The 27,937-nt window shown below is 32.4% G+C and overlaps 1 protein-coding gene across 2 annotated transcripts; it reads left to right on the top strand.

The window, feature by feature from the left end:
- The first annotated feature begins 3,041 nt into the window (after nt 1–3,041).
- On the top strand, nt 3,042–27,937 carry LOC113857521. Of its 2 annotated transcripts, XM_027489506.1 has the most exons (24): nt 3,042–3,373; nt 6,315–6,424; nt 9,110–9,275; nt 9,377–9,477; nt 9,639–9,711; nt 9,800–9,935; nt 10,097–10,257; nt 10,479–10,603; nt 10,681–10,780; nt 12,242–12,338; nt 14,763–14,814; nt 15,503–15,604; nt 15,679–15,825; nt 15,998–16,160; nt 16,243–16,473; nt 16,605–16,765; nt 18,131–18,259; nt 18,543–18,660; nt 18,793–18,988; nt 21,520–21,631; nt 21,712–21,866; nt 24,411–25,827; nt 26,231–26,425; nt 26,928–27,937. In XM_027489506.1, the coding sequence occupies exons 1-24, from the start codon at nt 3,241–3,243 to the stop codon at nt 27,396–27,398; spliced, it is 4,851 nt and encodes a 1,616-aa protein (XP_027345307.1). In that variant the 5' UTR covers nt 3,042–3,240; the 3' UTR covers nt 27,399–27,937. The 2 variants fall into 2 exon arrangements, with proteins under 2 accessions (XP_027345307.1, XP_027345308.1); XM_027489507.1 differs by lacking the exon at nt 3,042–3,373 and having other exon boundaries at nt 6,346–6,424; nt 9,171–9,275.

Below are 27,937 nucleotides of genomic sequence, written 5' to 3'. Positions count from 1 at the left end.
ATTAAACTATTTTTATTACAATATTGTACAAATACTTTTAATATTATGTAAAATCTGAAAAGTAAAATGTCACTAAACATTTAAGTCTTTTATAAAATAATTTTGTTATTTTATCATATATATCTCTCTCTTATTTTATTATTATATATATTATGTATTGATTTTGTTCTAGACAAATCTTATATGTGATTTATATATTTTATATTATATCAACATCTATAAATTTAATTAATATAAATATTAATTTTAAATTAAATACAACAATTCTTCTCTTTTAGTTTCTACCTAAATCTTAATTAAAAATTTTTAATTACTCTTTTTTTCTCTTTTTCTATTATTTTAATTTTTAAAAAAATAATTTAATAAGAATTGATATATCATAATTATGTATAACCTATTAACATAGATAATATTTTATTTATATTTTATATTATAATAATTATGATGACAAATTTAATTTTTTAAAATTAAAAAGTTAATAATATTTATACTTAATAATTTTGTTGCAATGTTTTTTTTTATAAAATGTTATAATGATGATGATAAATTTAAAATTAATTAATTATAATAATTAAAATAAATTAAAAATTATTAAATATCATAACAATGAAAATGAATATGAATTAATTGTTCTATTTTTATATTTAATAATTTTATATCATAGTAAATGAATAAGTAAAGAAAATATATCATTTTGACTCTGAATTAAGTTCAAATGTTATATTTAATTTCTATATATATCATTTGTCTTAAAATTTTTTCTGTATGGAGTCTAAATCTTTACGACTATTGAAAGACTTTAAATCCGAGAAAGATAGAAGTTAGTGATTAAAATGTTATAAAAATATTTTTTATATTAATATATCAAATTATATTTATTTATTAAAATTTCATATTATAACTATATGATTATTCAAAATTTTCAGATTGGAATATAAATTCTAATATTTTTAAAATTTTTTATAATAGCATTTAATTACAAACACAAAGAAGAGTGCTTTCTAATAAAAAAAATTTAGTCATTTTATGAACTTACAATTAGTTTCCAAGATATAAATCAAAATATAGATATACATAAAAATATGAAATCAATACAATTTTTTTATTAATATAATTATTTATTATATTATATTCTTAAAATTATACAATTTTTAATTTTAAAAAATTAAACTGAATATTGACATCTTTTTATAAAACTAAGTAATGTATGAGAAAGACAGACAAAAAATATATTTGAAAACAAAAATTAAATCTTTAATTTACCGTATCTACGTCAAAATAGTTAGAAAATATCTTTTTTTAATAACAATATAATATTTTAATATATTTATATTAAAGTTATATTTATATATCTTTAAAATAATTAGAGATCTAATAATAATATATATATTTTATTTATTTTTAGTTCAATCTATATATTTTCTTTTATATAGCATTTTGAATTTTATTTAAATTAATATTTATTTTTTAATAAAATTTTTAAAATATTAGTTCATCATTAAATTAGTTTATAGATACATTTATTTTTATTAATTATTAATTAAAATAATAAATAATGAATAAACCATATTAATTATTTTCAAAAATTAAAAAATAATTATATAAGAAAAATTAATAAATTTATTATTTTAATTTTATGATCCAAATAATATAATTTTATTATATTTAATTAATGATTAAATAAAATGAATTTATTTATAATGTCAATTAATATTAATTCTATTAAGTTATCAAAAAATATAAAATAATTTAATTATTTAAAAAAACTCAATTCTATTTTTTTAATCAAAAAATAAACTTTTAAATTCAATATATATATATATATATTATATTATTATAAATTTTTATTTACAATAATTTTGTATGATAATTTTATTTATATATAAAAAATTTAATTTAATTTTTTAAATATTAATTTATAGTTTTGTATATATTGATATTCAAAGCAAATTTTTAAAATTTTATATACTAATTGAATAAATATTTTATTTTTATATATATTAGTTTGATAAGTTATGTTTAAAAAATATGATATCATGTTTTAATAATTATATTGTAAAATTTAATTAATAATTTTAAATTATAATTATAAATATATAGTTTATCATATAAATTTAATTCAAAAAATATAAATAAATATATAAATAAAAATTTATAAGACTTTTTATTTAATTTTTATAATTTATATTAAAAAGTTCATTATATTAAATATTTTATTGTTATAGTTATTTATTTAAAATTTTATAATAATAAATGATTTATGATATTATAAAACAATATAAATTTTATTTTTATATTCAAAAATAAAATATTTATATGCTATTTTGTTTTATACTAAAAAAATACTAAATTATATATATTTTAAATAATTTTAAATAATAATTTATTTTAACAAATAATTTTTTATTATATTTATATACTTTTTATATTTAAATTATATTTTAAAATAAATTAATTTAATAAAAAAATAAACCGGCATATTTTGTAATTTTTTTGTAACGTATTGCATTGGTGTTTATTTGTATAAGCTTTTAGAATATTACTTTTTAAACTACTTAATTTTGGTAGTTACACTATTTTGCTTTGTTTTTTTAATTTATTTTTTAAATATATTTTTTAAAAATAAAATTTGAAAATAATAAAAAAACAAGGTACAAACAGTAAATAAGCTGATACAAATCGTAATTGCAAGATTTTAATAACCTTTTTTTATCAAAATATTTTATATAAGCTAAAATAATTAGTTAATTTGTATGTATACCTTAACTAGTTAGTTTAGCTTTGATGTATAGATAGATAGCTGAACTAATTAGTCATTTAACATCCTCAGCTTTGATGTATAGATAGATAGCTGAACCAATTAGTCATTTAACATCCTCAGCTATCGTGAGCCCCTTTTTTTTTGTTGTCAAAATGGGGCCATTTCAAATTGACCGAATTATATTCTATTGGGCCTTCTACACAAGAGTCAGGCCCAGTAAAGAAATTCACTTGACCCCAAAAGAAAAACAAAATAACACTCGTCCTCCCTCTTTCTTTGGTCTTGATCTCTCAGTTTCTGACCAAAGTAACAAGTCATTCCTTCAATTCCGCGATCTTGCAATCCCTCTCTCTTTGGAATCAACGCAGTCCATAACACATCGGCAATAGCAGCACTAAATAGCACAGTTCATTTTCGTAGCACTCAAACTGCGAACAAGATCTGAATGCGTTGAGGTTGAGTTCGAGAAACGCGATTTCATGGAGTGGACGACGCTGCAGCACCTCGATCTGCGCCACGTAGGGCGTGGCGTTAGGCCTTTGCAGCCTCACGCTGCTTCCTTCCATCCTCATCAAGCACTTGTAGCAGTCGCCATCGGAACTTACATCGTCGGTGAGCCACCTCTCTCTCTCTCTCAGCTTTCGATTCCGCAAACTAACCTCACTGTGTTTCGTAACATCGAATGATTTACTGTACTTCTGTGCTACTTTGCAATTCGGTTCTTGTAATTGACAAAAGGAAAATGAAAAGTAGAATTAGTTTTGCTATGCTTGTTAATTGTTGCTTAACTTACACTTGAAGCCTTTTTTCTGATGGCATGCAAATTTGTGTGTTGATTTGATCCATGACATGTGAGCTGTTGGTGATTAACTTGGGAGTTTGATATGTATATTTACAATCAACTAGTTGCTAACTATGAAGGAGATGCTCAGAGACGTACACACATAACATATATTACATATAATATAAGCTCTAAGATTTACAATATCTTGGTATATGTCATGTGTGCTGATACCTGCTCTTTTGTAAGCCTTCTGGAACAACATAGAGCATCAATTCTATTAACATTGTCCAAAAAGAAGTTCCCAAACTACCTATATTAGTAGAACTACTAGCCAACAACAACAATAACTAAGTCTTATCCCACTATGTGAGGTTGGTTACACTGTTACATAGATTACATGATGCCATTGAGCTCGGTAAAATACTAAATTTTCAGAAATCTGATTAATTAAAATATCTCTTTTAATAACTTCATTTAAGGTTCTTTTGAGTCTCTCTTAACCTTTTTTTACCTGACTAAAAGTTATGCAATCCATTCTTTTTTCTAGTGCCTCTAATGGTTTTTTCTGCATGTGACCAAACCACTTTAGACAATTTTCAGTTCTTCAATATTCTCCCATATATTATTATTTTATATCCTATCTTTTTTCGTGTGTCTAATCATCTACCTTAGTATTCTCACTTTGTCACCTCCACTTTCTTCTCGTGGTGTTCCTTTAAGGCCCAACATTCACTACATATAAGGTAGCTAATTGTATTGCAGTACGGTAAAACTTTTCTTTTAGCTTAATAGGTAATTTACAGTCACAGATAACTCTTGATGCCTTTCTCTACTTTAACCATGAAGCTTGTATTTTAAGTAACATCTTTTTTAAGTTCTCCATCATTCTGTATAATCGATCTCAAGTACTTAAATTTGGAAACTTGTGATATAAAATCATTTCTAATTTTAATTCCCAATGCATGATCCTCATCTTACTTTTTTTTGCTAAACTTATAATGCATATAATCTATCTTACTTTTGTATGTCACTTGTAAGTACATCTAAGATTAGATTAAACAAGTAAGGGTTCAAAGTAAAATCTTAATTTAAATCTATTCCTATTGGAAAGTCCTTAGATATGCCTCTAGAAGTTTTCACACATGTAGTTACCCTCTCATAATGTCTTGTATACCCCAAATATATGCTACATGAACCCCTATCTTTTCTAAATCCTTCCATAGCACTTTTCTTGCTACCTGATCATATGTCTTTTCTAAGTTAATAAAAATCATATGTAAGTCCTTTTCTTTGTAGTTTTTAACAATACTTTTCTATCATCTTTTGTAAAAGATATAGAGCTTTTGTTGTAGACCTTTTTGGCATAAAACCAAATTGATTTTTTGCAATCTTAGTTTCTTCCCGTAGCCTATGTCTAATCACCTTTTCCCACAACTTTATAGTGTGACTCATAAATTTAATCTTTCTATAGTTTGTACAATTTTGGATATCACCCTTGTTCTTGTATATATAAGAATCAAATTGTTCTTCCTCCATTCATTTGACATATTTTTAGATCTCAAAATCTCATTAAAGAGCGTAGTGAACCACTCATATCCTTGTTTTCCCAAACTTTTCCAAACTTCTATAGGATGATGTACATAAAAAAATTATTAAGTGGAAGGACAAAAGCACCTGAATTGTTTTTTTTTTTTTGTTATAAAAATTGTTTATACTAGTTAGAACTGTGAAATATACTGAACCTCTATTTTTTTTTTGTCAAATTTTATATGGACTGATATGTCTATGCCATGTCATAATCATTTTTTTTTTTATAAACATAGAATTTATTAATGTTGAGATCCCATGTCGACTACAGCATGTCCAAATTAGACTCTTATAAAGGTTAAGGTGAGCTAGCTTTTGGACTAAAGCTCAAATTCAAAATGGTATCAAGGCTAGTCATGTATTCAACGCTGGGCCACCCTTGATTGTGAAAAAAAAAAAGGGCTCTATGAATTTTTCCAGTGCAATTTACTTGGCTCCATGACTTTTTCAGCACATTTTACCTCATCCTGCAGCTTTCCTCAAGGAAATATATTACAGAAAAAAAGAAAAGAAAACACCAAACCAAATTATTCTAGAGAAATGAAGTTTCCAAAGAATGCAGGAACAAATTAGAACTAGTTTTAGAACTTGAATTGCACATTACACAACAATCAGAGATAAAGAAGCTGGGGATCTTTGATTATAAATTCTGAAGTAAATCATTTGTTTTAATCCTATCAAGAACGGCAGTCCAAACAAATGATTTGACCTGGAGGGAGCACAGGATTTCCAAAAGAACTTATTCAGAGGGAAGCAAGCTTGCTGTTAGAGAAGTGATAAACTGAAAATAGGATTTGTGAGAAAATAAACCTAAAGTGTCTAGAGACCAAATCCTCTTATCCAGATTAGAAGGCAAATAGATTGAGTCCAGCAGCACTGCCAGAGACTAGACTACTGTTAATAGCTTTATAGGTTATGAATAACTCTGGTATTGTCAACTACTGTTAAAAACTATGGCTTGAGTAATGTATCTGTTGTCTTTTTTTTTTTTTATGGTTTTAAATTTGGATGGGGACTCTAATTGATCTATTGTCTTATATATATAAAGTGGTTTACCACATTTAGAAATCTTGTAAATTTCTATCTTGAGTGGACTTAGTCAGTTTTGCAGGATGCATTTGTTTGAGTGTTGACTTGATTTTGGCTCAATTGTTTGTTGTTGGTTTGTTTCAATGTATGCAGAATTTGATGCACTAACAGGAAGCAAGATTTCCGCTCTTGACATTGGTGCACCTGTTGTTCGAATGTCTTACAGTCCTACAAGTGGGCATACTGTGATTGCAATCCTCCAGGTTGACCATACCTGAACTTTTCATTTGCCCTTATCCCCCCTCCCCAAAATAATCCTTTTGCTGTATCTCAAAATATTTTTGATGGAAAGCCTTGACATGTTTTCTCATTGAAGGATATTGCAAAAGATTCTGGTTTTCTTCAGAAACCTAGTTTTCTCTCTCTTGATGTTGATGCTAGAGCTGGCAAAATGGGCCAGTTTGACTGAGTTACTCATTTAAGCTTTGCCAGTTTGACTGGGCTTAGCCTTTAAATTTTAAGCTGAAATTAATTCTGGGCTTTTTGGGTCTGACTCATCCAGACTTTTCCTTAATTGAATTCAGGCCAGACCCATTTAAGTGTAAATTACAGGTTTAGATCAGGCTTGAACTTTTATTTTAAGGCCCAAATAGGACGGATGAAGTTTGTGAATGAGAGAGAATTTGAGCAAAAGTAAATTTGAAAATAGAATTATATCAAAATGCAATTAGCAGAATACAAGAGAACCAATATTTGGTTAAGCGGTACAGCAATGCAACTGTCATGTGACATCTGTTGAGTGTTGATAACTAGCTAACTAAACATAAAGACCAATGTTTTTAAAACCGGAGCAGTGATTGGAACAGTGAAGGCACTGTTTCAAGGTTTAATAATTCAACCATGGTCGAATTGGTGATAATTAAATAATAAATTTTAATAATATACAATAAATTCAATAAAAAATTTAGTGTAAAATTAAAAAAAAAAGCAAAAATTGAATTTAATATAAAGGATTATATTGTATGTTTTATTAGAAAAAAATTCATAACAAATAATTAAAAAATAGAAATTCATATATACATCTTATATATGAGATTTTATTTATTTTAAAAATATTTTAGTATTATTAAAGGAACAAATTGAAGAAAATGTATAAAATATTGTTTTGGAAAAGATCAGTTCGAACTGGTTTTTGGTACTGGTTGATAGCCAGTTTTGACTGGTTCTTAACCAATTTGACCGGTTGTTTGCTCCACCAGTTTTTTGGGTATTCCGGACCAGTGACCTGACCAGTTTCCTGTTGACCCGTCCGGTCCATTCGGGTTTTTTAAAAACATGATAGAGACCAAACTAAATCTAACTGTAGGCTAGTTACAAGTTTACAGCATAACTCTAACATTCCCCCTTTAAAATTCAAAGAATTTAAAGAAATGGAAGAATTGCAATTTGGCTCTCCTCTTAAGTCAGTTCAAACTGACTGGGGAGGTGAACTTAGACCATTCACCCTATGGATTTGATACCATGATGAAGTTTGTGAATGAGAAAAAAATTGAGAAGAGGAATGTTAGCAATACACTCTTAACTATTGGCTAAAATTTATTGAAAACTACAAAAATTGTTTGGGTCCCACTCTTTTTCACTTCTAAATTAATATGTTTCTCTCATACTTTTGTAATTTTTAATAAATTATAGTCAATAGTTAGGAGTGTGTTGCTAGCATTCCTCTTCGAGAGAACAGTAAATTTGAGAATTAAATTAATGTGGAATGCAATAAACAAGGACAGTCTTTTTTACCCAACCCAAACTGGACCAACTTGAATCTGAATAGGTAGCTTGTTTTGCCACCTCTACTTTATAAACACAAATGTTTGGGAGATGTTTTCCGTAGTTTTGGCTAGAGTACTAATATGCAAATAAATTCCTGACAGGATCTTATTGAAGTGTTTTACTTAATTAAGTCCAGAAAAAAATTAAAATTAAGAAGCTATGTTGGAAAAATGCTTATATTTGTTTTTTGATTCTGATATAATTTGTTCTTTTAGCTATGAAGATGCATGGTTATCATAACGTGAATTGGAGAGGCTACTTTCCAAATTACAAATAAAAAAATGTATTGTAAATTGTGAGGATCATGAACAATAATAAAAAATGGCATATATGGCTAACAAAGACATATTCATGATCAATAACATAACTAAAGAACACAAATTTAGGAGCATTTTAACTGTAAGAAACATATCAAAACATATTTATTAGCATTTGGAGTCAGCAGAAGCAATGGACCTCTGAACTGCACCAATAGTGGGAGTCAGAGAAGCAGCAGCATTAAAATAGTGTGCTGGAGCAGAAGCAAGGAGACAGCGCATGTACTGTTGGAGGATGTAGAGACTAGAGAAGAGAAAACAAATTATGCTAAGAGGGAAATAAACGGCTAGTTCCCTCTGTTTTCAACATTTTTTTTTTTAAATTTAGGGTTTCTTAAATTGGGTTGCACATGACCTGACCTGGTTTGGACAGAATTGCATGATGCAGTTATAGAACTGCAATTCATGGTGTGATTTGTCTGATTCATGTTCAATATGCACAGTTATGGTGTGATCAGGGAACACAACACGGCATGATTTGTATCACTGCTGCCCAATATCGTATTGAATTGCATGAATTGTATAATGATTCATGTAATACTGTTCATAATGCAAAGGTGGACTGACACAGATTCTCTTGTTCTGTTGAACTTTTGTTTTGTTTATTTATTTTGATTACTATTTTTTTCATTTGTCAATTTAATTTGGTTGTATTTATTCATTTTCTGTTACTTAAGTAGAAGTATTCAGTTGCTGTGTCCATTTAATGAAGTAATTCCCTTCTATTGTATTCTATATTAGTTTATATATTGTGATTGGGTAGTTTTGTTATTCTTATTATACCTTTTCCTTTTACATCTGTAGGATTGTACAATACGGTCTTGTGATTTTGACTTAGAGCAAACATTTGTATTGCATTCACCAGAGAAGAAGACAGAGCAAATTTCTTCTGACACAGAAGTTCATATGGCTTTGACCCCACTACAACCGGTTGTGTTTTTTGGGTTTCATAAACGAATGAGTGTTACAGGTTGGATCTGGCATATCATGTATGTAGATAAATGTGTTTGTAGTAGTTTGATTACTAACAGTGACGATTTCTGTTCTTTGTCTGTTTTTGCATAAATGAAGTTGTTGGGACTGTTGAAGGTGGTAGAACACCCACAAAAATCAAGACAGACTTGAAGAAGCCTATTGTCAATCTTGCTTGTCATCCTCGCCTCCCTGTACTGGTAATGTTTTCAGTGTACTACTTTTTGTGATTACATTTTCCATTAAGTTCATGGGATGCCTGTTTCTGCTGTAAGGCATGTCTATGGTTGAGTCTCTGTTGTTAATGATATATTTGAGCCCTGTCTTTCTTGAATTTGACTTCGTTGTTTCTCCATCCCAGTACGTTGCTTATGCAGAAGGTTTGATTCGAGCATATAATATTCATACCTATGCTGTTCATTACACCTTACAACGTAAGATTGTTTCTGATTGATCGGCTTTATTTCTCTTATAAGTCCTATTTGTAGTATTCTTTATATTTGTATTATGTTTCCTATTCAGTTGACAACACCATAAAGCTTGTTGGTGCTGGTGCATTTGCATTTCATCCTACTCTGGAATGGATTTTTGTTGGGGATCGACGAGGTGCACTTCTGGCATGGGATGTCTCAGCGGAGAGACCTAGTATGATTGGAATGTGAGTGTAATTTATTTATGATATAGTTTTTCTTATTCTTTGACGATGACCTAGTATGTCACCTATTGTTTTATGTGTTATTGCAGTCATTCATTAATATTTGGCTTTAGGCCTTCTTATTTTGGTCAGATCTGATCATTTTGTTGTTAATGAAATTTCAGAAAACAAGTGGGCTCACAACCAATAACATCAGTTGCTTGGCTCCCCATGTTGCGTTTACTTGTAACTCTATCTAAGGACGGAAATCTTCATGTTTGGGAAACACACGTTACAGTCAATCCTAATAGACCTCCTACACAGGCTAATTTTTTTGAGCCTGCAGGTTAGCAATATTGACTCTTTCTAATTTTATCTGGTTTTGAATTTTGATAGCTTACATTCATTATATTGAAGAATATTTTTGCTACTACTTTTCCTCCTTAGTTGTGGTTAAGAGAGAAAGAGAGAGAGAGAGAAGAAAAGTCCTTACATTTTTTTGTGCTTCACTCTTGTACTATTTCTTTTCATAAGTGTTTGGCTAATATGTATCTCATTATGATGCAGCAATTGAATCAATTGATATCCCTCGCATCCTTTCTCAACAGGGTGGAGAAGCAGTTTATCCATTGCCACGAATCAAAGCTTTAGAGTTTCATCCAAAATCTAATTTAGCAGCACTAGTGTTTGCAGTTATGTGCTACCTTATATTGTTTATACCTAGCTTGTCAACGAATATGGAAAGATAAATTGGTGTTCATTTTAACAGAACGTGATAGGTCCAAGCACTTCAAAAAATAAGGCCTCATATAGTAGAGAAGGGAGAAAGCAACTTTTTGCAGTTTTACAAAGTGCACGGGGATCTTCAGGTGATCGTTTTCATTTTGCATTGAGTCAAGGTTAAAGAGCCCTTATATCATGCTTGATAACAGCATTGGAGAAATAATCTTTTTGTTTTTCTTGTGCAAGAGCTCTCTCAGCATGCTGCCCAAAAAATCAATTTTGGTCCCAGAATAGGCTAATCCAAGCACATACTTATTATTTTAGGATATTTGCTATCTAAATAAATGAAATTTTTCATCTTTTGTGTCTGTATTTATGTTGGCTTCTATACTTCCATCAATCACACAAAAGCTTGAGTATTATAAAAGATCTTTTAAGCTTTTATGTTTGTTGTCATGTTGCAAGTGATTGATTTACTTCTCTGCACTGTCCAATGTGGAAAACATTACTCTTTTTAACAACTCTTTTTGTAGCTATCTTGCTTAATGTTCCATGATTGTCTATAATTGGTGATTTTCCACTACAATGTTTTAGAATATCTTCAAAATATTTTAGAAGGATAGAATGATGCAAAATAGATTAGGACCATTTTTATTATTTTGAGGATAATTATGTTACCTAATTTTTAGGATTCTTATCTTGTAGGGACCTTATCTTATTCTTGGGAATTTTATCTCATCTTTAATTGTTTGTTCCCTTAATATAGTTACTTTAGATTAGGAGTCTAGTTTTTTTTTTTTTTTTTTTTTAATAAACAAATAATTCATTTTTTAAGATAGAAAAGAGGGGTACAAATGCAAAATAAGAAATCCTCAAGAACTATACCAGGAATAAAAGGAAAAAAAACTAAGATAGGGTAAAATTTGAGGATTATGGTGGCAAAAAAAATCTAAGAAATATCCTCAACAATTATTTTCTCTACCTTCAAGATATTTTGTAGAAATTTGAGGATTTTGGTGGCCATAATGGCTCACAAATCGTGTGGTTGTTGGCTGGAAAAGTTACCAAAATAGTGCACTGGCAGTGGAAGGTAGCAGAGAAGATTGGAAACTAGAGATGAAGTTGGTTTTTGGTTAAAAAAAAATGACCAATGAGAGTGGGCCCATTGGGGATGTACAGATTACAGTTCATCTCTAGATATTGTGTTGAAAGACAGAAAAGTGAGAGAACATGTGGATGAATCTGTGCGTATAAACTGCACAGCAGAACATATATTTATATTGATAATAATAACAGTTATAGAATATTCAGTTACCTAATTAACATAATTATAAAGATAAATTTTTCTATTATTATAATAACATATATTTGACAAGAATAGTAATGGAACATGTAATGGATGATGGTACCTTCAAATAGTGACAGATCCAATTATTTGGATTGTATTAATGTTTTAGTAATATATTCATTTGTTTTATGCATTGTTGTACATTGTATCTTACACTATTCCTTTTACACGCGTCTTTCGCGTTGTATTTGCATATATATATTTTTTGTTTCCACCCATCTCTTTAATCAGACATGCTGATGGTAGAGGTGTTATGCAGCGTCTGTTTTAAAGGAAAAACTTTCAGCCTTGGGTTCATCAGGAGTGTTAGCGGACCATCAGCTTCAAGCTCAACTACAAGAGCATCATTTGAAAGGGTGAGTAAGTATTTGCTGTTACTTAGAGGAACAAATGTTACTAGCCTTTTAATGGGAACCATGATGGTTAGAAACCCCTTTTTCTGTTTGGTTTGCAATTTCTTTTGGTTTCATTTCTTGTTTTTACTAATAATATAAAAAATATCACTTTGTTTTCACTTTCTTGTTTTCAAAGTCCAATTTGTTTTCACCATTTCTTGTTCGAAAACAGGAAATAAGTGAAAACAAGTTACATTTTTGTTATTATTAGTGAAAATAGGAATGAAAATGCTAAACATTTTCTCAAACCAATCAAGCCTGAATCTCCTACAATTCTTGTACTGAGATTTTGGTCTTGATTGGTTAGTGCTGCCTTGTATCTAAATTTGTGCATTATACCTGCATATTGGGTTTAGTTGCTATAATTTAATAAAAGTCTCAGGTGCAGTACATTAGCCTGGATATGAGGACCGTAGTAACATTCTGGGTGGTGCTTGACTCTGAAGGGGGTCTGTGTCATTCCAACTATGTCATTGATTTGTCATTTAGTAGCTCCAGATTGAAAAGTGTAGTGACTGTTTTTCTGTAGGTTCCATAAAACCTTTTCTTTAGGTTTTTTTATACTGTGAGGATCCAATTGCAAGGTATGAGATTTTTGTCTCACATTGGAAGTATGGGAGATCAAAAAGTTTAGTGACTTTTTCTGCAGGTTTCATAAAACCTTTTCCGAAGGTTTTTAACTGTTAGGATCCAATTGCAAGATCAGACTTTAGTCTCACATTGGAAGTATAGGATTGTAATATGGGGTTTATTAGGCTTGGGCTCTCCAACTACAATAAATTGCTTTTGTGGTGTGGTTCTCCCAGAGAACTTTTCAGTTGGTAGTGGTGTTAATTGGGGATTGAAATGTGATAGGATTTTAAACTGAAACTTTATTAAATTTTACAGAGTTCAGAAACACAAATCTGGTAGATAAGTTTTACTACCCACCTTAGAGCCAAGCCTCTCCTCTGAGAAAGAGTTCTCAGCCCTACTAAACAGAAAGATTCTACAGCAGAAACTACCCATTCACATTCCTATAACTACACATCGTACAAATAAATAACTGTTACATAACTTCCCTATTACAAATAAATAATTGCTGCTGCACCAATAACAGTTCCATAAGTGCTTAATTACACAATTACATAATTGATGTATAATTGCTCTACCATGTAACTACACAAAACGTACCATCAATGAAGAATTAAATCTATATTGATGGCAATGGGGAATCCAATTATAAAACAAATAAATGAATTGGACAGAATCATTTGGAGGAACAGGATATAAGGGCTTAGCAGAGTCAACCTATGCAATTGGATGTTTGAAGTTAAGCCTCGTTGTAATTGTTGATAATGGAATACTTTTAGGATTCAATTGCAAGGTATGAGATTTGAGTCTCACATTGGAAGTATGAGATTCTGATGTGGGGTTTTAAGGCCTTGGACTCTCCAACTATAATAGCTAGCTTTTGTGGTGTGGTTCTCCCAAGTTTCTTATCAATTGGTATTATAGTCTTTCACCATGTCTCTCAGCTGCAAATGAGCAGTGCGGCTGGTGGCACTAGCATCTCAGTGTTCGACTGGGACTAGTCAAAGGGGCTAGTGCGCAGCCAGCCATTGGGAGTGCTGGGGCTGTGTAGGATTGTGAGATGTTAGGGTCCAATTGCAAGGTATGAGACCTGAGTCCCACATTGGAAGTATAGGATTCTGATTTGGGGTTTATAAGGCCTTGTGCTCTTCAACTACAATAGCTAGCTTTTGTATTGTGGTTCTCCCTTCTCCCAAGGTTTTTATCAAAGACTCTCTCTCAGCATGGACAATGCCAAGAGATATACTTATATGGAAAAGTTATCATTATATTTGTACATAAATTTTTAAAAGTATTGCATGATGATTATTATAAAATGACAATTGTCAAATACTCAACCAAACATTAAATAAGATGCGGATATACATGTTAAAAGCAATGTTTTGTTCTATTTTATAAGCCACACCAAACACAAAACAGGACACAGGGTCCAGTTTCATTTTATAGTTACCAAACATTGTACACAGAACAATGTCTTATTCCATTCTATTCCATTTTGTTCCATTTTTTTTACTGTTCAAACTACTTTAGAGATCACATGGTGAAATGAGTTTTCTGCTCCAATCAATTTGTATGGTCCAAGAATCCATTAGTAGATAATCACTAGACACCAGATTTAGATATGTCATATGTGGAAAAAAAAACATTGTTGAGATTAAGTTTTACGTTAGTAGTTTGAGATTTTACACTGGTCAGATTCCTTTGTAAATCGTGCTTGATTATTTTATCCATTATTTTGTTGTTCTGTTGATGCAATTTGTGCATTTAGCAATTATCTTATGTCATTGTTAACATCTGCACTATCTCTTGCAGCCACGGTCATCTTACAATATCAGATATTGCAAGAAAGGCTTTTCTTTACAGTGTATGTTTCTTTCTTATTTTATTTATTTATTTATTTATTTCTTTGTTACTATATAGGAGTTTATTGTTGCATATGGAACTCATCATATGCTGATGTAAGATTGAATGTCAGAAACAAGACAGAGTGGTTACTCAAATCACCTTACTACACCTCATTCAATCTCCTTAGAAAGTTTTTGAAAAATTTTATACCCTAGAAGCTAGTTTAGCATTCTAGCCTTTGCATGTTCTTATAATTTCTTTTGATAGAAAAAGATGTTCCATTAAAGAAGGAAAAAAAGTACCAAAATGGAGGATAAAACATATTCTCAAGAAAATAACAAAAGAAACATCTACAAACTGAGTTTGAGTCATGTAAGTGTTATCTAGAGATGACAAAGTGTCCTGAAAACTCTTGTATTCCTTTTCAGCCATAGACACCAGAGAACAGCAAAGACAGAGCCCTGCTGCAGAATTTTAGGTTCTTTACAAAAGCCAAAACCTCTAAATTGAACTAGGCGAAACTAAAATGAGTCCTTATAGAGATGATCCAATTTTCATTGAAAATCCCAAAAACAATGCAAGAAAAGATTATTGCCAGTTTCTAAACAGAACAGCACACTACACATTAGGAGACAAAGAAGTGAGAGGTCTTCACTTTTGTCTCTTATCAATTCTTTCTAAATGGTACCTTTGCATGATTTTTGTAGCATTTTATGGAAGGCCATGCAAAAATTTCTCCTATATCACGGTTGCCGCTCATCACTGTTCTAGATACCAAGCATCATCTGAAGGATTTTCCAGTTTGCGAGGTATGGTCCATGTGACAATTTGTTGAGTCATTTATTTTCTGTTCAAACAACTGACATCACTTATCCACTGCCAGCCATTTCATTTGGAGCTGAATTTCTTTAATAAAGCAAACCGAGTTCTTCATTACCATGTCAGGGCATTCTACATGGATGGACTGAACCTTATGGCACATAATCTTTCATCTGGATCTGACAGTATCTACAGGAAGCTATATAATTCGGTAATGTAGAGAGAGCAGTAATTTTGACAAATATCCTGCTGTATTTGTGATTTTTATTGAGACTTTCATTTACATAATATTGGTATGTTGAAGGTACTTGTATACAGTAAGTGGAAGTTGTGCCAATATAGCAAATTCAACCTTCTAATGTTATTTTTTTATTTTTCTAAAGATTCCTGGAAATGTGGAGTACCGAGCAAAATACTTGATACACAGTAAAAAGCAGCGATTATTTCTTGTAGTTTATGAATTTAGTGGTGCTACAAATGAAGTTGTGCTGTATTGGGAAAATACTGATGCACAGACAGCAAACAGTAAAAGCAGCACAGTAAAAGGTATGTCTTTCTGAAGCTTATTTTTCTCTCTCTGGTAGGGTTTTGTCATGCACTATGTGTAATTTAACTAAACGTCTTGTAGGTCGAGATGCAGCATTTATTGGTCCCAATGAAAATCAGTTTGCAATACTTGAGGATGACAAAACAGGATTGGCTGTGTATACTCTGCCAGGAGGGGCCTCTCAAGAATCTAAGGACAATGATAATGTTTTTGAAGAAAACCATCCTGCTGAGCCTAGTGTCAGTTCAATACGCGGCCCAACACCATTTATGTTTGAAAATGAAGTTGATCGTATTTTTTCTACACCATTAGGTGCTTGATTTATTTATGCATATATATTTATATTTATCAATCCATCAACACACACACTTGCCCCTTTTCCTAATGATTAGCATTAGCTTATCTGTAGCATAAAGTATTGAAAATGGTTTCTCTGATTGTAGATTCAACTTTGATGTTTGCTTCTTATGGGAACCAAATTGGACTGGTAAAGCTCATACAAGGGTACCGCCTATCAACTTCAACTGCCAATGGCCATTATATATCTACCAACAGTGAGGGGAAAAAGTCAATTAAGTTGAAAAGAAATGAGATTGTACTTCAGGTATCATTTAGATGTGTGCTTTGTAATTATACTAGAAAATTGCATGAACATGCATCTCTGCAGTTAAGCGAAATAATTGGAAGATAAGAGTAAAGGAAAAAAGAGGAAAATGGATAGTAAAACCACAATACTTTGCTTGGTGCTGTTGGTGAAGATTGGGTTTGCCCCAATGATCTCCAAAAGTCCTTGTCTGTTAATTTTAGATGTTTTGGCACCAATTAAGATGCTAAAAGGCTTTTTGCATTGAGCTCAATATGTTGTTTGGGATATTTGGTTGGAAAGATATGCACAAATTTTCTGTGGTTGATTGATGCCTTTGGAGTTTGTTTGGGACAGAGCAGTGCACTTAGCTTCTATGTGGTGTGATGCTAAAGGACTTTCTAGGGCTGTGTCTGTGGTAGATCTTCAGACATTGGTGTGCAATGTTACATATTTCCTGCTATTAATTTTTATGCTATTTTTTCCTTTTTTCTTGGATTTGATTTTTGAGGATATCTTATTCTTTTATATTTGTATCTCCCTTCTTTCTTAATTCTTCGTATATATAAAAATTGGGTGGGTGGTTGTGTGTGTATAATTTCATGTAAAAGAAATTTTTACATTTATATAACCATAAAATTTATAATGAATGAGCTTTTAGCTTCACCTGGCACTAGGTAGAGTCTATAAGATGTGTAATGATGTCCATGGTATGATCATCTGTAAGCCACCTATTCCCCTTCTGTTTTGCATCTCCAATGTATCATCAAAAGAAAAAATAGTTTTATTTAGAAAATATATCTGTGTTATATAATATGTTAGGAACTTCTGGGACGAATAATGATGAAAAATTACTTCCCTGTTCTCTTTATCAGTAGTAGGGTTACATTTGCTTATAAAAGTTTAAAACCTTTTGACTTACTTTCGTCAGCTTAACCCTCAAATTATCACTGATTGGCTTCTTGTTGTGATGAGCCAACCATACAAAAAGCTCAAGCTATTGGGTAAATGCACATAAATTGTTTGATAGTTAATACCACCTGTTATATAAAGAAGTCTTTTTGGATTAAATCATGGACAACCCACTGGCCTACCCTACCTCATGCTTAAAGTTGCCTCTCTTTTAATTTTAATTTTTAAGAATGGGGACAACAAGGATTTAACATATTTAGAGTTTGTTTCTTTGTATTATGGGTTGTTATAACTCAGCCTTTTCTATCCTTCCTCACCCTCTCAAAATGAACTTTTTGGTCCTTCATTTTCATTCTTCCTTTCAATGGGTAAAATTCATTGATTATTGGGCTCCTTGTTTATGGGAATATTATCAAATAAGCTTGCACTATGGTTCTTCTTGGCAACTAATCCATATTTCTTCCAATTTGACAGGTGCACTGGCAAGAAACTCTTAGGGGCTATGTTGCTGGAATTTTAACAACACAGAGAGTCCTTATCGTTTCAGCAGCCCTTGATATACTTGCAGGCACTTCTGCCAATTTTGACAAGGGACTTCCTTCAATATCCTTTGAATTTGTTTCTCTGTGAAATCAAGAAACCGTTTGTTAGCTAATGGACTGATTGGTTCTAAGGAGGGAATGGGACGGAAAATAAAATCTTTCTAATATTGGAGGGGAGGGTTCTTTGGCCCCTCATTTTCCCTTATCTCCCCTGCAAAGTTCTGAATCAAACAAATGTTTTCTATCAAAATTCCTTTCATCCCTTCCATTTCCCTCCAACCATACAGTGTTTAAATTCTTCGGTCACATATATTCTCTTTTTGTAAATCATAACTCATTCTCACTTTAGATCTCTCATGTGGGTTGGGCCAGCCCTTCTTTTTTCTACTGCTACTGCAATCAGTATACTTGGTTGGGATGGAAAAGTAAGGCCTGTCCTCTCGATCAGTATGCCTTATGCAGGTAATTTTCTTGCTGCAACTGGGATGTCATAACATTTTAAACCATCCATTGTAGATGCATTCTATTTTTCCATCTACTGTACTTTTTTTGGAACTGTCCTACTGACATGTTTAATGCGAATTTCTTTTGCAGTATTGGTTGGTGCTTTGAATGATCGATTGTTGCTTGCTAGCCCAACAGAAATAAATCCCAGACAGAAGAAGGGGGTGGAGATCAAAAGCTGTCTTGTTGGCCTTCTTGAACCAATTCTTATTGGATTTGCCACAATGCAGCTAAGTTTTGAGCAGAAGCTTGACCTGTCAGAAACATTATACCAAATAACATCAAGGTTTCCTTTTCTACCTTTGAATTATAATATCTAAGAAAAATTCAACTTATGTTTATATAACTGAAATATTTTGGGATTTTTACCTAACTGATGGAATCTGATCATACTTCCGATTTGCTGAAAGTTAAAAGATTATTACCAAGATGGTATAAAATAAATAGTTAAGTGCAAGTCATGGCTTTACAGTACGACTTGGTACTTGTAATTTTTAAATATTTTGTTGAAGTTGTTAAGATGTCCCACAGTGGTTAGGGATAAAGCCAAAATACTCCTTATAAGGACTTGAGTAGTTCTCTTCTTAAGATCTAGCTTTTAGGAGTTAGTTAGGTCCAATTTTCTTAATAGAAGTCATGACTAAAAGTCATCCCTCATGGCTTTGGTACAATCCATTTCTTTTTAAATATTATGACATGAAAATCATGATTGAGGGGAGGGGAGGGGAGGGTTTAACCCTTGTTTGAGAGTTACTTAAATAGGAGGGGAAGGGTTTGAAGGTTTTTCTAAACCTTCCAAAATCCTCCGAACGCTAGTTTTCAGTTTTTCCATTCTGGGATTTTTTTCTTTTCCACTATTTCTCGTATTCTTTCACAACAAGGATTCTAATTTGTTTTTTAAAAAAATGTTAGTTTTTCGAGAATTTTTTTAAAAAATTTATAAAAAATAAAAATATTAATTTTAAAAGTATTAATTTTTAGAAGAAGAAAAATATTTATTTTTTTATTTTTTGAACAAATAAAAAATAAAAAAATATAAATAAAATATATAAAATACAATAATATCATTTATATAATTAAACCTCCCATCATCCTCCTTTCTCAATATTAAACATTCAAACAAAGGAGGGGTCTAACCTTCACCCTCCCTTTCCTTCCCCCCCTCCTTTTTTCAAACCCTTTCCCTTTCTTCTCTTCCAAACTCTCAAACAAAGCCTAAATTATATTCTTCCTTGTTACATATCTCTCTATGTAATCTTAAGTTATTATGCAAATAACCAATACACAGAATGTCTCGAAGGAGGCAGATGTAATGTGCCATCCACAAGGCAATCTACACATAATCTTCATTGGCTAAAACACCTTTATTTACATTGCATATTGTATAATTAAGAGAGAGAGAGCATAGAGAGAGAGAGAGAGATTAGTATGCTGAAATTGGATGCTCTACAATGTGTAGAGACCCTTATATTTATAAGGATACGTATGTAACTTTACTGGGCCAAGCCCGTTACTATAATACTAACATAAACCTTAATCCTAATACATCTATTATAGCTATTCATAACACTTCTCTTCAAGCTGGAGCATAGATATTAATCATGTCTAGCTTGTTACAAATATAATTGTTATGTATCCTATTTAAAGCCTTTGTAAACACATTATCGTCTGTCCTAACATGAGAGATGGATATAAGCTTTTGCTGAACTTTTTGTCGAATATAGTGATAGTCTATCACAATATATTTCGCTCGTTCATGAAAAACTAGATTTAAGGCAATGTGTATCACTACCTAGTTATCAAACCAAAGTTGCATAGGCTTAGTGCTATCAACCACATTAACTCACAAGTAGTTTGAGCCATTGTTCTGTATTCTAATTCTATACTCAATCTCGATACAACGTTCTGTATCTTACTTTTTCACGAAATTAAATTACCTCCTAAGAACACACAGTATCCGGTAGTAGATTTTCTGTCCATATATCCCGCCCAATCAGCATTAGAAAACGCCTCTATCAGGGCATGTCCATGATCTTTGTACACAATTCTTTTTCCTGGTGCTTTCACTTCAAATACTTCATAATGCGCATTAGTGCTTCCTAATGAATATCCGTCGGAGATGACATAAACTGGCTAATAACACCCACTGGAAAAACAATATCCGGCCTTGTGACAGTCAAGTGATTTAGTTTGCCTACTAAGGGTTAGGAGGGTTAGGGTAGTTCTCTTATGAGCTAGCTTTTAGGAGTAAGTTAGGTCCAAGTTTCTTAATAATTACTATGTGCTACACAATTTTGCCCCTCATGGCTTTTTCACAATTATTTTAATTTGTTCCTTCTACATTTCAATGTATTGGAATGGTTTCATTGTTGTTTATTGCACAATATAGCTGTCCACTCATCATTCATAGGTGGACCAATGGTTACCAATTATCATTCCACTATGCCTTCACAAAACAAGAAGAAAAATAAGGATGATTAATTCACACCATTATGATAGATACTAAGAATTAGGGTTGACCTGATTGGAACAAAGGGAAGCGGCTCCCTAAGTTGTGGCCTGGAGTCACAACTCACAACCTGAGTAATATTAAAAACTGAATACCCACGTTGTGGTTTTTGCTGCTAAAACTCCAACAAATATTACCCCATATTGTGAAATGATTTTTAACTTTAATCAAACATCTAATGTACACATTGAATTGCACCTGTTGGGTGTAACAGCTAGGTTTTGGACTTAAAGAACACTTTTCATATTTTTAATCAATTTATATTAAAGCTGGTAGCATTGACATTTTAAATTTTTATCTGATTGAAGGTTTGACAGCTTGCGCATAACACCAAGGTCTCTGGACATTCTTGCTAGAGGATCTCCTGTGTGTGGAGATTTAGCAGTGTCCTTATCACAATCAGGCCCACAGTTCACCCAAGTAAGAGATATAATTCTTTGTCTTAGCATTTTAGTTTTGGTTTATCTGATCTTCTGTGCATGTGAATAATTTGATCTTAGGTGATGCGGGGTGTTTATGCTGTGAAAGCTCTTCGTTTTTCCACTGCTTTGTCTATTTTGAGAGATGAATTTCTGCGTTCCAGAGATTATCCAAGATGTCCTCCCACATCTCATTTATTTCATCGGTTCAGGCAGTTGGGTTATGCCTGTATCAGGTAGGCAAACTGGGAAATTTGATTGGGAATATGCTTTTACCATTGTACTTATACGAATTGTTGAACTGGGATTCATGTTCCATTTATTTTTAATTTGCTTAAAGTATTTCTTTCTTGAGGATTTTAATCTTTGTTAATATGTTTAGGTTTTCCTTTTGTTAGAATATATGAAAAATATCTTATAATGTTTCATATTTTCATGATTATATCATAAAGTAATTTACAATTTCTTAGATTATCTTTCAGGATAGTTTTCATATTTCCTTTCTTATAATCTCTAAGGATTGGTTTCCATATTTTCTTATATTTTATGATTTACTTTCTTATTTAACTGGGGTTAAGAAATGAGTACAAATATGAACAGTGATTAGGTTTTGTCTTTTGTAACTCATTATATCATACTAAGTCAATTTTAATGTTGGAATATTCAGCCTCTATTTTCTCCTACTCCTGCATTCCCTAAAAAACCATACAATTTCAATGTGGTATCAAAGCATGCCATCCTCCATGACCTGCCTTGTCACTATTCACTGCCAATTTCCCTAAAACCCAAAGCTCCACCTTGTTTCCATGGTCATTTTGTTCCATCAAACTAATTTTCCCTCTTACATGTTTTCCTCGGCATTCCTCTCTCTCATTCACCTGCGCTTTTCTGCATATCAGTTCCAGTGTTTTGTCCAGGTCTCGTCTCCATATAAATCGATCCAGTGTCTGTCAGGCTGTTTTCTTTCCATTCACTAACCATCATTTCATTGACTTTTCCATGAATGATAGTTTTGTATTGACTTTGATTCATACAAACTTTCCATTGTAAATTATATCAATGGTGATTTCCCTTATCTTGTTGATGAGTCATACGAACAGTGAAATTCTGTGTTTGTGATGCATATCAACCATAGTTTTAATTTCTAATTTTTTTCTTTTTAGTTTCCTAACTTGTCGTTTGAAGCTTCCAGATATTGTTCATAACTTAGAGGGAGTTGTATTTCTTACTGTGTATATTTGCTTGCCATGATATTTTTGCAAATGATCATTATGTCAGTCAATGCCTCTATGGTCATGCAACATTCCATTGTTTCAGCCATTTTGTTGTGTTGTGTTTCTGGCAATGCTTGTCTCTCCAACATCTCTAGCATCCCTGAGTTGCCTTTCCAGCCATGTTTTTGAAGCCCTTATTTTATTTTTATTTTCTTTTGAAAGGGTTTATTTGTATCAAGTTTAAAGGTTTTTTAGTTTAAACTTTAGGGGGATTTTAGAATTTATGAAAACTATCTAATAATATGTTGGTTATATCTTAAGAGTAATTTAGAATATAGTAGATTATCTCTTTGGATTAGTTTTCATATTTTCTTATATTTCATGATTTGTTTCCTCATTTGGCTAGGATTAAGAGTCAAATACAAATATAAATAGGAATTAATGTTTTGTGTTTTCTAACGCATCTAAAACTTCATATCAAATCAATTTCAAGTTTATAATAGTCTGCCTTTATTTTGTTCTTTTCCTCCTTCAATACCTTAAACCCAATAACTTCAACAAGTTCCTTATATTCACTTCAACAACATGGTGCAAGGTTTGTTGCTTGAGGAAGCCTTTTGGCTTTGGCTGTCATCTTCACAATTCTCTATGGCCTCAAACAGTCACTTTGAGGATGTTTTCCTTAAAATTTCAATGCATTACAATTTTTACATGTATATATAGGGGTCTAATCCTAATATTTACATAGCAGAATATCCCAGAATATCTTCTAATAATCAGAGATATTAACAAATAATTATTAAGATAATGACAATAAATATTTACAATAATTTGTAATCCTTATGATATATTCTCAACAATTTTTAATGTGGTTTGGAGTGAAGTTGACCTCTCTTATAGTAGCACACTCACTGGGACTGTATCTATTTGATTTTGTATGCGGATGATATTGTTAACATTGGCAACAATATCCATGATGATAGAACCAGGATAAAGGTCCCAGGCCCAAGTAAATAAAATGTGTAAGTTGGTTATAATTAGGAAAGTTGCATCTTTGTAAATTGTATTTATTGTGTTCATATAAATAGTCTGTATTATGGTTGTGAGTTGTGACACATGATTTTCAACATATGCTTCCATTTTTTCTCTATCTCAACTGATTCAACCTGTCCATGTGCTGTAGATGAGTAGCATCATGGAAAAGGAAAGAATTTGTGTATGATATGATAAATGATATTACCCTTTTTCTTTTCATATCTAGCTACATTTTTTTTTCCATTTTGTGATTGATTGCACCCTGCCCCTTGCATATTTCTACAAATTAGTTTTGACTGGCTATTTGTGGGTTTATATGTGAATAATGCTTTTGTCAGTAACAATTGGTATTATTTTATTACATTGCTTTCTAGCTTCTTATGTATGACTCTGATTTATGACATGTATGTGTGACTGTTGGGCCTTGGATCTCCAACAATTGATGCTTTGGCATGTGGCTGGTACTGTAGTTATTTGAATCGCATAATCTACTAGTTTGTAGTTGCTTTTATAATTGAAGGTCACTTGCAGGTTTGGTCAATTTGATAGTGCAAAAGAAACATTTGAAGTTATAGCGGACTACGAAAGTATGCTTGATCTTTTTATATGTCACCTTAATCCCAGCGCCATGCGGCGTCTTGCTCAGAAGTTGGAAGAGGAAGGTCTTGACTCAGAAATGAGGCGATATTGTGATAGAATATTACGAGTTCGATCTACTGGATGGACACAAGGTATATTTGCCAACTTTGCTGCTGAGAGTATGGTTCCAAAAGGACCTGAATGGGGTGGTGGAAACTGGGAAATTAAAACCCCTATTGCTGTGAAGGATATACCTCAGTGGGAGCTTGCTGCAGAGGTGACACCATACATGAAGACTGATGAGGGTACAATTCCATCCATTATTGTAGATCATATTGGTGTGTATTTAGGTTCAATCAAAGGAAGGGGCAATATTGTAGAGGTGAGGGAAGATAGCTTGGTTAAGGCCTACATGCCTACTGGTAATGATAATAAAGTAAACGGTCTCGACGTGTCTTCAATTAAATCCATAACTAATCAGTCAAATGTGGGTAATCCCAGAGGTGATTCATTGATGGGTCTGGAAAGCCTTAATAAACAGCCTTCCATTTCCTCTGCCGATGAACAGGCTAAAGCAGAAGAAGAATTTAAAAAATCCATGTATGGAGCTGCTGATGATGGCAGCAGTAGTGATGAAGAAGGAGTATCCAAAGTCAAAAAACTACACATAAAAATACGGGACAAGCCAGTTGCTTCTTCTACTGTGGATGTGAATAAGATTAAAGAAGCTACTAGACAGTTTAAACTTGGTGAAGGGTTACCTCCACCAATGAGGACCAGGTCGTTAACCAGTGGAAACCAGGATCTTGGCCAGAGTTTGCCCATGCCACAAGCAACTACAGGAACAGCTGCTACTGTTTCAACTCCTGGTGACCTTTTTGGTACAGATGCATTGACTCAACCAGAACCCATTTTGCACGCAACTGCTGGGGTTGTAGGTGGGGGATTTAAAGCAGCTCCTATTCCAGAGGATTTCTTTCAGAATACAATTCCATCCCTTCAAGTGGCTGCATCATTGCCTCCTGCCGGAACTTTTCTCTCCAAATACACTCCTGGGGTTGAAATTAGTCAGACAAATCCTAGTCAGGTTAGTGCTTCTCAAGGTGATGTTGGTCTTCAAGGTGGTATTCCCCCTCAAACCATTCAACAACCTGTTGTTCCAATTGAGTCCATTGGACTTCCTGATGGTGGTGTCCCACCACAATCCTCAGCTCAGGCTGTGGTCATGCCCCAATCTCAGTTACCTGCTGCTCAGGCTCAAATTTCTAGCCAGCCTCTTGATCTCAGTGTACTTGGTGTACCAGATTCTATCGATTCAGGGAAGCTTCCACAAACCGGTTCTCCACAAATTTCTGTGCATCCTGGACAGGTATAAATAAATAAATACGTGTACACACACATGGTGCTAATATATGTTTTGAGGTTCTATATATCGTTCACATATTTTTCTATTGTTTTCTATGGGTGTTAGGGAAGAATATGGGAAGGAATGCAAGAATTAGTTGTTCTGGATTGAACTGACACTAAATATAACAAATGAGTAATCCCTGTTCATTTTTCCTGTCATAATTTTGTGGATGCTTGTGAAGAAATTAGGGAAATCTCCTTAATAAAAGATCTTGATTTAGCCAAGTGTACTTGTGAAAAAGTTAGGATTATTTCTTTTGATAATGACACTGCAAAGAAGTTAGCTTTTTTCTGAGTTTGCTGGACATGGACATGTATCTTTCTTCACAGTTTTCAATCCCATCTCATGGATCTTCTTATAACAGGTTCCACGTGGAGCTGCTGCATCTGTATGTTTCAAGACTGGACTTGCTCACCTTGAGCTAAATAATCTTTCAGATGCATTGTCTTGCTTTGATGAAGCTTTTCTTGCATTAGCTAAGGAACAATCTCGTGGAATTGATATAAAAGCTCAAGCAACAATCTGTGCTCAATACAAGATTGCAGTCACTCTTCTTCGGGTACTATTACCAATTTTCTCTTTTAAACAACATAGGTAGAATGAACGTATCTCCAGAAAAATTAAATTAGCTACATGAGTTTTTATTTCTGGTCATTAGCTAGCTGTATCACAGAATAAGATGTCTTGTGCGTTGTCAAAATTTGTTGGATGGTAAGAGATGTCATCTGATTCATGAGATAGAAAGCTCTATAGAAACAGGAAAACTAGTGATCTCTGCTACTCTCGTTTATCTTAATGTATGTGAAATGTTCTTTCCTTATTAAAATGAGACCTAGGCTCCTATTTTTATTTCATTTCAGTTAACATCACAAATGACAAGTTTCTGTTTGTTGAGACTGGATACTTGGGGGGATCTAAGCTGCAAGCAGAAAATAAACCATTGTCTACACTATAAATTGAGCTGAAACTATTGTTTGTATATGCCTTGTTCTGTTTAGACACGAACCTCCAAACTTGTTTTCACTTGAGTTTGAAAATCTTCATTTCCTTCATTATTGCAGGAAATTGGACGTTTGCAAAAAGTCCATGGTCCAAGTGCGATCAGTGCAAAAGATGAGATGGCAAGACTTTCACGTCATCTTGGTTCATTGCCTCTTCTGGCTAAGCACAGAATAAATTGCATTCGAACTGCCATCAAAAGAAACATGGATGTCCAAAATTATGCATATTCGAAGCAAATGCTAGAACTACTATTATCTAAAGCACCTCCGGGCAAGCAGGAGGAATTTAGGAGCCTGATTGACCTGTGTGTGCAGAGGGGTTTGACTAACAAGTCCATTGATCCTTTGGAAGATCCCTCACAATTCTGTGCTGCAACCTTAAGCAGGCTGTCAACCATTGGATATGATGTCTGCGATCTCTGTGGAGCCAAATTTTCTGCCGTGACTGCACCTGGATGCATCGTCTGTGGAATGGGAAGCATCAAGAGATCAGATGCTCTTGCAGGACCAGTTCCTTCTCCATTTGGTTGAATCTCAAAGATGGAGATGGACGGATACTAATTCTTGCTATAACATTTGTTTCCCCTACGGAATTGTTGTAAAGAGACAATTTTGTAAAGAAAATATACAAGAGATTACAGGGTAACAAATAGTGCACCAAATCTGAAGACATTATAGGGCTTTTGTGTTGTGCCCACTTTGAGTTTTGCTGCGATTGTGATGGCTTCCTTGGCTTTGCCCCATCCCCCTTCCCCGATGACATAAACTGTGTTGTTCTTCTGTAATTTTGTAATTATATTGAGCCTTTGCCAAGATAGAAAGACGAGGTAATGAAGGAAAGTAAAAAGTCAAGTCAAACTTGGAAAAAAAAGTCTCCTTAGGTAGAGAAAAAATAAGAAAGGCAAACAAGAAATAACTGTTGAAATAAGAAATTTATCCATTTATCATCATATTAATATGTAAAAATTATTTAATATTATATGTTTCTTCTTTTATCTATTATTTAATATTTTTTTCTCCTTTTTCTTCCTTCTGTTTATTTTCTTTCGTTCTACATTTTTATTCTAATT

The sequence above is a fragment of the Abrus precatorius genome, unplaced genomic scaffold, assembly GCF_003935025.1.
Source record: "Abrus precatorius isolate BTA unplaced genomic scaffold, Abrus_2018 Scaffold2, whole genome shotgun sequence".
Classification (NCBI taxonomy): Eukaryota; Viridiplantae; Streptophyta; class Magnoliopsida; order Fabales; family Fabaceae; genus Abrus; species Abrus precatorius.
Note: the sequence above shows the minus strand (reverse complement) of the source record. Positions and strands in the feature narration are given on the sequence as shown.